Source organism: Enhydra lutris, unplaced genomic scaffold (genome assembly GCF_002288905.1).
Source record: "Enhydra lutris kenyoni isolate GAN:26980312 unplaced genomic scaffold, ASM228890v2 scaffoldscaffold22, whole genome shotgun sequence".
NCBI lineage: Eukaryota > Metazoa > Chordata > Mammalia > Carnivora > Mustelidae > Enhydra > Enhydra lutris.
The window spans coordinates 34,578,302-34,590,443 of NW_019154106.1; the positions used below are offsets into that span (position 1 = coordinate 34,578,302).

The following is a 12,142-nucleotide window of genomic DNA, read 5'->3' on the forward strand; positions in this document are numbered from 1 at the left end:
ATTATATAGGATCATGAATTATTCTGATTCTTTTGTGCCAGTTAGTCATGTCCCTAATGATTAATCCTATTCTCAGGTTTCTATTTCTATTAACAGATGCATCACCAAATTGTACCTTTAGTGTAATGACTGTTATGTTTAGCATAATGCTTGGTATTTGGTTTCCAAACAGGGAGATGGTTAGAAAAGTATCCAGCCTTGACCTCAGAAGATCTCAGATACAATCTGTGCTCTGTTACTTCCTAAATAATGTGTCTGAGTGTATTTTGTTTCTTTTAGATTTAGTTCTGGTATCTATGGTCTCTGACATTTAACATAAAACTTGAAAACAGCCTGGATTGTGGAAAGAGTTCCGAGTTTAGGGTCAGCTAATCTGGCTTTGAATCTGGACACTATAATGGTTTTTATCTCAGATAGCACTTAGCAATGATTGACTTGTGTCCCTGCATTCATGTGATTTTGGTCTGTCTATAGCTACGACACTTGTAACCAGTACTAATGCCACCCCAACTGGCATACTTATGTGTATGAAAGGAGTCATTATTAATAATTACATTGGATGGGGTAACAGTTAAAAATAAGGACTGTCTCTGGCAAACCAGAACCTACAGTAACCTCATCTAGAATAAATGCTTGAACCATAGGTCCCTCATTTGTTAGTAGCAGGAGATAGCTTTATTCTTTATTCACCCTTTCTGTTCTCACCCTGCCCCTAGTGGAGATGATAAGTCCATAGTAAAACAGAATAGAGAGACAGAATATTGGTGTAACTCATCAGTCACTTGATGAAGGACAGTCAATATTAACACAGGGTTAAGTTTTGCTTATCTTGTCCCCTCTCAAAATTCTGAAGCTGATGAAGCAGAGATTTGGGGTTTATCAACAAGGGACAAATCTGACTTTGGGGTCCTTTATTAGCCTTACCTAGTATTTTTTTTTTTTAAGGATTTGAAGGCACTGTCAACATTCTGAATTGAGAGATTTATATAAATATTTGGATTTGTAACTTGGAAAAATTGAGGACATCTATTAAGACTGAACCTTGGTTATCACTTGTCAAAGGTCAAGTGGGACTGAAAAGTCAGTGTCTCCTCTCTAACTCTCTATCTCATCACATTTTTCCTGAAGTTGAAGTTTAGTTCAATTTACCATTCCCTTTGGGATATTGTGGACTGCCTGCCTAACTCATCCACTTGTCCTACTGAGACCCTAAATGATTTTTAGACATTCTGAGCTTCAGGTGAACCTTGTTCCAGCAACTTGCAACCAACTCTTTCAGAGTGGTTCTGGGAGCAAAAAAGAAACACAAAGAGCTAGAAAAACTCAGGTTTTGGGAGGGAAAAGAATAAGGACTAAAAAAGAGTGGACTCTAGCCATTTTTATGGACTGACTATAATGTAATTAGAAATAATGTAAAATACAGTTTTTTTACAGACTGATAACTAGATGGACTGCTTATACCACAGGCGGGAATGATCATCACAGCTGTTTTGTTTTGTTTTTTTTTTTTTTCCTTTTCTTTCTTTTTTTTTTTTAATAACTTACTTATAAACCTGCCTAGAATTTATAAAAGGGATACAAAGATTACATATAAAATAGAAAAGTAATACTTATTTAACTTGTAAAATTATTGGGATTTAAACCAGTAATAAGGGGGTATGACTTATAAATAGCTTTACAGTGTTAAACAGCTTGACGGTGATGACAATGATGATGGGTCTGTATTTATAAAGCATGATTTTTGGTTTGGGAGGTTATTAGAATACCCAAACCAAGTGTTTATTTTTTTGCTTCTTATTATATTCATTGAACACCTTTTGTTAAAAATGGAGAAAAAAACTCATTAAATTATTACCAATGGGACTTGAATCGGTTTATCACTTATCTAACTTCTTTCTTGTATTCCCTGATTCCTGAATCCTAGAATCCTAAAGCAAGGAAGAGCCCAAATCTTTGAGGTGGGATTGCAGCAAGGCCATTGGAAGGTGGAGACACTAACATAGAGAAGTAGAAAAAAAACAAAAAGAAAGAGGGAAAGATCGCCAACTTACCATTCTCACATATCATAATAAGGGGTCACCTCATTTTGCTAGATGGTATTCCTGAAAATCCATTTTTGGCAACCATTTTTGGCAACAGGAATTTTGTATGCTGCCTCACTTACAATAATAGTAGATAGTAAGTAGAATAGAATAATAGATAATAAGTAGAATAACAATATAGTAGAATAATAAGAACAATAAGTAGAATAATAGATAATAAGTAGAATAACAACAACTAACATTGAATGGGAGCTTAATATGCCAAGCACTTATCTTAATCCTCATAGTAGCCTCTTGAGGTCAGTACTATTATCTCAAATTTATAAATGAGGAAATTGAGGAACAGGGGAATTAAGGAATATACTCAAAATCCTGCAGTTAGGGAACTGCATAACCAAGACTTGAAAAACAAAAAAAGTAATAGTGACTCTAAGGGTCATGTGGTTGACTGCCATGCTCTGTTGGTGCAATAACCATCTCCGAAGCCATCTTCTAAGCGGGGACAAATGACCTGCTAGAGAGCTACTTCCATTTCAAGGCATCACTCAAATACTCCTCTGTTGATTAGCCCTTTCAGAATTTGCTGTGTTGAAATTAAACTTTTGACTGAGGATCCACAAATTGTTTTTCTATCTCTTTATGGACAGGCAGATGTTGCTTTTTATTATTAACATTTATATATCCTTCTCCTGTTGAATTATTTATGTTCAGAAGAGATCCCTTGGGGCCGCCTGGGTGGCTCAGTGGGTTAAGCCTCTGCCTTCAGCTCAGGTCATGATCTCAGGGTCCAGGGATCGAGCCCCTCATTGGGCTCTCTGCTCAGTAGGGTGCCTGCTTCCCCCCTCTCTCTCTGCCTGCCTCTCTGCCTACTTGTGATCTCTCTGTCAAATAAACAAAATCTTAAAAAAAAAAAAAAGAAGAGATCCCTTGCAGTCATGTTCTCTTTCTCTAAATCTCTTTATTATATACTTCCTTTTTATTATATTATAAAATAACATGGTATTTTATTTTAAGTAAAAACATACCTTTTTTTATAACAATAATGAGAAAGCTTATATTTCTATCACATTTTACAAATGATTTTACTACTCAATAATTCTTTCAGTACTCACACAAAAATCTAAGTTTGTGAAATGTGTATTACCACCTTCATTTTCTTTATTAAAAATATGACTATTGGGGTGCCTGGGTGGCTCAGTGGGTTAAAGCCTCTGCCTTCAGCTCAGGTCATGATCTCAGGGTCCTGGGATCGAGCCCCACATCGGGCTCTCTGCTCCAAGGGGAGCCTGCTTTCTCCTCTCTCTCTGCCTGCCTTTCTGCCTACTTGTAATCTCTGTCTGTCAAATAAATAAATAAAATCTTTAAAAAAAAATATGACTACTTGCCAAGGTCACACTGCTATTATATGCCCCAGTCTGATCTGGTTCTTCTAATTCTGAACTTAATGTTCTTTTTCATTTTCTTCATGTACTTTCTCACCAGTATCTATTGCAAAGGAGATCCACCACAATGTTGTGATGGATGAATGAATGAGCACATGACCTATTAAAGAAAGGTCATTCCACTGCCTTTACATATACATTTACATATAAATATACATATACATATATATATATATATTTTTTTTTTTTTTTAAAAGAACTGCTAGCTTTTTTTATTTGCAGAATAGAAAGGGTAGGTGCTAAGATTGGGCTTTCCCAGGATGTTATTTGGGAATAAAATGGTAAAAAGGAGCAACAATTTCTGGTTTGTAACAATGAAGATTACATTCTCCATCAATAATTTCAAATTAATTTGAGACAGAATTTCCTAAGAAAATGAAAGTAAACTATATTCCTTTGAAATTTCATCATCTACCATGTCCAGGAGAATAAGAGTTGTGTGCAGAGGGAAGCTTTTTTAATACATTAAGGGGAACATCTGGACCTTTATCCCAAAAGAATCATGTGAATCTCCCCACAGTTACTCACCTGGCTTTAAGAGAGGAAAAATATCAGCCTTTAGTGTGGGAGGCAATTAGTGCTCTGCTTCATACTAGGGAATCATGCATATATATACATATATATGCATATATATGTATATATATACACACACACGCAAACACATACACTGTAGTCATGGACTTGGCTAATGGTTTCTTCAGAACACATATAACAAAAGCAGGAACTGCTACCTAAGGATCTCAGATTAATGTTACAATTCACATCAGAGAAAGTAATAGAGTACTACACAAACTTCTATTAGTACCACTTTTTAAGGACAGATTATTGTGTAGTTAATTTTATCAACAATATTTTTGAGAATCTACCATTTAATCAGGCACTGTTCTAGGCACTGAGGGTAGTGATCAAAACAGATAAACAAAGCAAAATTTTTTCTCCCATGTATGTACACTCTGAAAATAACAAAAGATAGCATGTCAGATATGTCCTGTGAAAAAAAATAAGAGCTCTGGGGTGGGATAGAGGCATGTAATTTTAAGTTTGATGGCCAGTGAAGGCCCACTCAGCATCCCACTGAAGAAGTGACATTTGCACAAAGTCCTGAACGAGGGATGGCAGTAAGCCATGGGCACGTCTGGGGCAATAGTGTTCCAGACAGAAGCCACAAAGTACAAGCACCTAGAGGTGGGAGGGACCACAGGGAGGCCTTGTGCCCTGTGAGATCATCAGTAGGAGCTGAAATGAGGGGTGGTAAATGGGAGTGGCAATGCATTTTAAGTAAGGTCTGTATGAGATAAAAGCCTTTGGAGGTTTTTGAGCAGAGCTGTGGTATTATCTGATTTAACTTGTAAAATAATTATAGCTGCTCTGTCAAGAAGACAATAAGTGAGGGGTGGGAGGAGGGAGGAAAGACTGTAGTGGACACTAGTTAGAAGGTATTTCAATTTTCTGGGGAGGGGTAAGCTGACAGTCTTTTAGACAGAGTAGTAACAGTGAAGGCGGTAAGAAGCAGTTGGGTTATGCATAGATTTTGAAGACAGAGTCACAGGTGAGTTAACTAATCTATACGCAAAGTAAGAACTGTTGAGGAGGCTCTAAGGAGTTTGTCCCAAGTAACTGGAACAACAGAATTGCAACAAAGTCTCTCTCTTTTTTTTTTTTTTTAAAGATTTTATTCATTTATTTGACAGACAGAGATCACAAGTAGGCAGAGAGGCAGGCAGAGAGAGAGGGAGGAAGCAGGCTCCCTGCCGAGCAGAGAGCCCGATGCGGGGCTCGATCCCAGGACCCTGTGATCATGACCTGAGCCGAAGGCAGAGGCTTAACCCACTGAGCCACCCAGGTGCCCCGCAACAAAGTCTCTTGATGCAAACAAATGCAACATAAAATCTACCTTGTTAACAAAATTTTAAGTACATAATACTGTGCTGTTAACTATACCATAACTCTATCTCCAGAACTCAGTCAACTTGCAACTGAAGTTTTGTACCCTTTTGACCAACACCTTTTCGTTTTCCCCTCCCCCCAGTTGGTGGTCACAACCATTCCACTGGCCATGAAAGGAAAAAAAAAAAAAAAATAGGAGGTGGTGGATGAGTTTATGGCATTGATTGTGGTGATGGCTTCACAGATATATACATATCTCCAAATTCATCAAATTATATACATTAAGTGCAGCTTTTTATATGCCAATCATAACATAATAATGTAGTTTGAAACAAAAAAAACTTAATGCAACAAAACATGGCTCTCATTCCCAAGAAAAAACAAATTAGTTAATACCCTGACTTTACACTAAGGAATATGTAAAAATGGATACAATGTACAGAGGATTGTTTCCATGGGGCTTCAGAACGAGGCAAGCGGTCTTCTCTGACAGGCCTGGTTTGTGGTCACCTGGTTCTGGAGCCAGTAGACCTTGGAAGCCTAGGTTTTGCTACAAGGAAACAGGTTAGCCCCAGGATGTCCATTTCTTGATTAGAAATGGGAACTCTTAGGGGGCCTGGGTGGCTTAGTTGGTTAAACATCTGCCTTCAGCTCAGACCATGGTCTCAGGGTTCTGGGTTCCCTGCTTAATAGAGAATCATCTTCTCCTTCTCCCTCTGCCCCTCCCCCATCTCATGTGCTCTGTCTCTCAAGTAAATAAAATCTTAAAAAAATGGAAACTATAAAATTTGCATATTCTAGGAAGAAAGGACATACCATTTAATATTACAGGTGAATCTAAATATGACAAATGACTCACTTGTGATAAAAATAAGAACTTGGAATTGTGGAATTCTTTTTAAAAATCCACTTAGAGTTGCCTAGTAAATTGTCCTTCTCCTCGTTAGTCATTTATTTATCTACACATAGGATTTTGGTGACTTATCAATTAAAAATACTATTTCTTATACAGGTCTGAAGACAGACTAACAATATTCCTTTTCTAATACCACTTCTAGTTCTGATTTCCACAGTTGGAGATTTTGTGTGCCCTAGTTTTTAGGATTGCACCAATGTCTGTAAATGGTCCAGAGCTCTTTTTAGGAGACAGATTTGGTTCAAGTCCTAGTTCAGGCCCCTGTTAGGGAAGAAGTGGCCAGACCACAGACAAGTTACTTCCCATGTCTGATCCTCATTCACTTAACCTGTATTTGATAGTAACCCTGGCTTCATAGTGTTGCTGGGAAAAGTCAACTCACACAGAGTCTAACACAGTCCTTGACACATGGAAAAACTTGATAAATATCAGTTCCTGCTAATATTCTAATTGTCACTTAATTTTATTCCAAAGCCTGTTTTTAGTCATGTGATTCTTCATTGACTCATCATTTATCCTTGCTAGTTTCCATTCCACCATCTTCTGGGTATGCAAAAACTTCTGATAATTTCCTATCCATATTACTTAGTGTAAGAAAGCTGTTCAGAGGCAAAATAGTGAATGATGTTAAATACTACAGAAAGAATAGCAAACTTTATACAGAAAAAAGCTGGCCTACTGATTGCTGAGAGGAATCTTAAGGTAACAGATTGATTTTTAGTTATAATCTCAAAAATCTGACTTTGACAGAAGGAAGCAGAACATTTTTCAAAGGTGGAGTCATGGCAACCAAGTTCTCAGGATATATTAATAATAGCAATACAGCCCTGGGAAAACTGGATAACCACATATAGATTAGGGAAATTAGACCCCTTCCTTATACCACTCACAAAAATTAACTCAAAGTGGATTAATTTAATCCACTTTAATTAATTTAAAGTGGATTAAAGATGTAAATGGAAGACTCACAAGCATAAAACTACTAGAAGAAAACATAGGGAAAATGTTCTTTGACTTTGGTCTTGACGACAATTTTTTGGATATGACAAAAAAAAGTCACAAAGAGTGCCAGCAACCATAGTAAAAATAAAAAAAGGAGGACTAAATTAAATTAAAAAGCTTCTCAAGAGCCAAGAAACAATCAGCAAAAGAAAGGAAACCTACAGAATGGAAGAAAATGTTTCCAAACAATCTGTAAGGAGTTAATATTCAAAATATATAAGGAACTCCTACAAACTCAATAGCAAAAAAATTTATGATTAAAAACCAGATAAAGGACTTGAATAGACATTTTCTTTTTTTTTTTTAAGATTTTATTTATTTATTTGACAGACAGAGATCACAAGTAGGCAGAAAGGCAGGCAGAGAGAGAGGAGGAAGCAGGCTCCCCACTGAGCAGATAGCCTGATACGGCTAGATCCCTGGACTCTGAGATCATGACCTGAGCCGAAGGCAAAGGCTTAACCCACTGAGCCACCCAGGCGCCCCTGAATAGACATTTTCTAAAGATGACATACAAATGGCTGAGTGCATGTTCAACATCACTAATTATTAGGGACATGCAAGTTGAAACCACAATGAGATATACCTGTTAGAAAGGCTATTATCAAAAAGATAAGAACTAATCAATGTTGGCAAGGTTGTAGAGGAAAAGGAACCCTTGTGAACTATTGGTAGGAATGTAAATGAGCATAGCCACTATGAAATAATATGGAGGTTCCTGGGGACCTAATGTGTAGCATGGTGCCTAAACTTAAAAACACTGTATTATATTTTTGAAAGTTAAGAGAGTAGACCTTAAAAATTATCACAACACACAAAAAGAAGTAATTATATAAAGGGCTGGAGGTGTTAACTAATCTGATTGTGGTAATCATTTCACAGTGTACACATCTTAAATCATTATACCTTAATACATAAATTACATAATTACATAAATTATATGTCAATATCTCAATAAACCTGGAATAAATGATACCAATACAATACTAATAAAATTATTCTTAAGCCATGAAAATAATACTGCTTTGGGTACTGACAGTTATGGCATATATTCAGCATATACATTTCCCAAAATACACACACTGGAAATTGGATTCTAATGCAAAGATTTCTGTCAAGCCTAGAATCAAGGCAAAGTAAGTGAATTATACAGTTTGAAAGGTTAGCAGCACTGAGTGTGAGAGCTCAATGTACCCATCGACATATGGTGCAGGGGGATATCTTGAGCCAGAGTAAATTCTTCCATTAAGAGTTCTCTAATAAGCATTGCCAATGTTTGCCTCTCTGTATTCATGTTTGAACGATATACTTTCTGAGTGATCTATTCTCTAGCCATGACAATTTAGTTAACTGTATTACTAATACAGTTAACTAATTTTTAGATTAAAATTATTAATGTTTAAAACTAATTATTAGTTAAACTAATAGCCTTGTTCTTTCTCTTTATGGCTGGATCTCAAGAAGAAGTTGATTGCTAAGTATTGTTTGCATTTATCTTCTTTCATCTATTATGCATCAGTTTATTGCTAACTTTTAACTTTTTAAGGTTTTTGGGCAGTTTGCTGTTTTATGTTGATAGATGTTCATACAGGTCTTCCTCAAATTATGATGATGTTATATCCCAATAAACACATTCTAATTTGAAAATATCATCAGTCAACAATGCATGTAGTACACCTAACCTACCAAACTTCATAGCTTAGCCTAGCTTTTTGTGAATGTGCTCAGAGCACTTACAGTTGGGCAAAGTCATTTAACACAAAGCCTATTTTATAATAAAGCTTTGGTGATCTCACATAATTTATACTCTGAATACTCTACTGAAAGTGAAAAAAAGAATGATGATATAGGTGCAGGATCATTCTAAGTCTATCGGTTCTTTGCCCTCATGACTGTGTGGCTGGAAGCTGTGGCTGCTGCTGCCCAGAATCATAAGCATATGTTATGCATATCACTAGCCAAGAAAGGATCAAAATTCAAAGTACAGTTTCTCTTGAATGTTTATCACTTTTTGCACAATTGTGAAGCAGAACAGCTGTAAGTTAAACCATCATAAGTCAGGTATTGCCTATATATATAAATTATATACAATATAGATTCTATATAATCCACATTAAATATCTTACATCAAAAGTTATAAGTAAGTGTATATCAAATGGTTTGGCAGTGGCCTTGAGCTGATTAATTTATTAATACTTGCCAAGCTACTAATTTATAATGTGAACTTTTTTCAAAGATTTATTTATTTATTTTTGGGAGAGAAAGAGAGAGGTGGGGAAGGAACAGATGGAGAAAATCTTCAAGCAGGCCCCCTGCTGAGTGCAGAGCAGGGCAGGACTTGGGGCTTGATCTCAAGACCCATGAGATCATGACCTGAGCTGAAACCAAGAGACTGACACTTCACTGACTGAGCCACCCAGGCACATGACTCTTAAATTCATTTCTTAAGAACAAGTGGTACAAAGGTTTTTGTATGTTAGATCTTGCATAAGACATTTACAAGTAAATGTAATTTCACTAGAAGCTTGGGATAAAACTAAGTAAATTACAGATATGAATGTGCTTTGTAAACTGCATGATAAGTTAAAGTGTCACATGAATAATTAATAACATGAATGTGATAATACGAATTAGTGTTAAATTTTCACTCCCGACAAAGACTCTGCAGTTGCTACTCCATTATACTGAAGAGCGAAGTTGGCGGGAGCGCCTGAAAATCTACCCTCATAACTCACCTTTATGTTTGCCTTTGGCATCCCACACACTCTTCTCCAGCCCACAATGAGATGAGCACAACTCTTGTAAGCCTGTAAGAGAGAACAAAAGAACAAGAAAAATTTTGCTTAGAAACTCAGTAGACCAGAAAGAGAATAGGAAATTATCATGAAAAAAGAGCTTTTCATGTTGACTATTTCTGCTGTAAAACTGCTATCTGGTATAGGTCAAATTAGTTATAAAGAAGTGTGTAGGAAGATACAACTTTTTAGTAAATTGCATTAGAAACTAAGCAGGTGGGTAGGTCTGTGTACTGTTATGCAAGCTGATTTAGCTGTCAATGTTGAAAAAGCTTAGAATGGCTAGATTTTCCAATTACTTTTTCCCTGGGTGAGTAATACCCTCTTCTAATATTGTGCCCTCCCAAACTCAAAAGCCGTATTTTTCTCTTTGTTCACTCCTTGCTTTTCTGTGCAACCAGACTAAACCACCAGAATTCCCTGACCATAACCTCTACTTCCTTGCCTCTGGAATTTTGGTCAACCTTTTCTCTGTGCCTAAAATGCCTTCTCTACCCACAAGATCAATGGGAAGTCTGCTCTGCTTTTGAAAGAAGACTCAGCTCCAATGGTACTTTGACAGGCACTGCTCTCTTCTAAGTGACATGTCCATTTAGAAATAGTCTCCCTTTAAATAATTTTCTCCAGAAATGCTTCTAAGCCTCAAAAGATACCTATTGAATATAGTGGATAGTATATACTCAGAAATAGGAATTAATAATAACTACCTTGGAATATTGTTGTAAACATTCAAGTTTGTGTATGTACAGTAGCATTTGTGATGTTAAGTTCTTAATTAATTGTAGTAATTCCTTCATCTTTATCTGTATGCCTCCCTCATTAGACAATTGATTCCTTGAAGGTAGAATTCATTTGAATTCATTTCTGTATCTCTCACCCCATTCCCAATTAACTAGTGTTTGGCACAGGCCCTTGTAATTAGTAAGCTTTTTTTTTTTTTTCAATAAAAATTGCCTAAGCTTATTCAATTAATATGTAGGAGTGATGTAATTTATAATAAAGAATCTATATTTGGTCTTTGTCCTGTTTCTGGTACAGAGCTTCTAAAACCCTTGGAGTTTCCTAAGTGATGAGAGCATAGAAATATCTTTTGTTATGTTAATGAGACGACTTTTGGAAGGCACATAAGGAGGAGGGGCTCCTAGCCAGGACAGCCAACCAGGTGATTAGAATTGGAACTTCCAGCCCTACCCCCTGACCTCTGGGGAGGAGAGAGGCTACAGACAGAATTCAACCACTAACGGCCAGTGATTTCATCAATCATGCCTATGTAACGAAGCCGCCATAAAATCCCAAAAAGATGGAGTTCAGAGCACTTCAGGGTTGGGGAATACTTGGAGATTTGGTGAGAGTGGCCCACCTGAGAGAACATGGAAGCTTTGTTCTCCTTTTCACATCCCTTGTCCTATGCACCTCTTCCATCTGTCTATTCCTGAGATAACTTTTTTTTTAAAAAAATAGAAGTTTTTTATTCTTTTTTTAAAAGAAGCAGTCATTATTTTTATTTTGTAGATTTTTTATTTAATTTGTAGATTTTATCATTACTAAAAATTCCAAGACAGTATATTGAAGTACAACATAGCTAATGAAAGAGATTTACATAATGGATGGAAACGTAATACATTATGAAAATCAATAGCTTTCCTACACACACAAAATAAATGAAATGATCATGCAAGGGATAACTTAATATCAGAAATTTCAAATTCCAAACTTCATACCCTTGAGCTCAGAGAATAGAACAAAATTGTTAGTTGCTATAAGAAAACAAGAACACAGTTTCATAAGGGATTTGAAAGTGAGAGAAAGAAAAAGAAAAAGAAGAGGCATAATGGAAAAGAGAGGAAAAATTTGATAAAAAAAAAAAGGCACATTTCAGGGCACCTGGGCACTCTGTTAAGCATCTGCCTTCTGCTCAGGTCATGATCCCAGGGTCCCAGGATTGAGCCCTGCATCAGGCTCCCCGCTCAGTGAGAAGTCTACCTCTCCATCTCCCTCTGCCTCCTCTCTCCCACTCATGCCTGCTCTCTTTCTCCCAAATAAATAAATAAACTCTTA

The 12,142-nt window shown here is 36.5% G+C and overlaps 1 protein-coding gene across 2 annotated transcripts in view; it reads right to left on the reverse strand.

The window, feature by feature from the left end:
* The window catches only part of LOC111149717 (anoctamin 3), a 445,297-nt gene that overhangs the window by 310,608 nt on the left and 122,547 nt on the right, over positions 1-12,142 (reverse strand). For both annotated transcript variants that reach the window (XM_022506952.1, XM_022506953.1), the window contains exon 2: positions 10,025-10,096. In XM_022506952.1, coding sequence (XP_022362660.1) covers positions 10,025-10,096 — 72 coding nt within the window. The remainder of the gene's footprint in view (positions 1-10,024; positions 10,097-12,142) is intronic.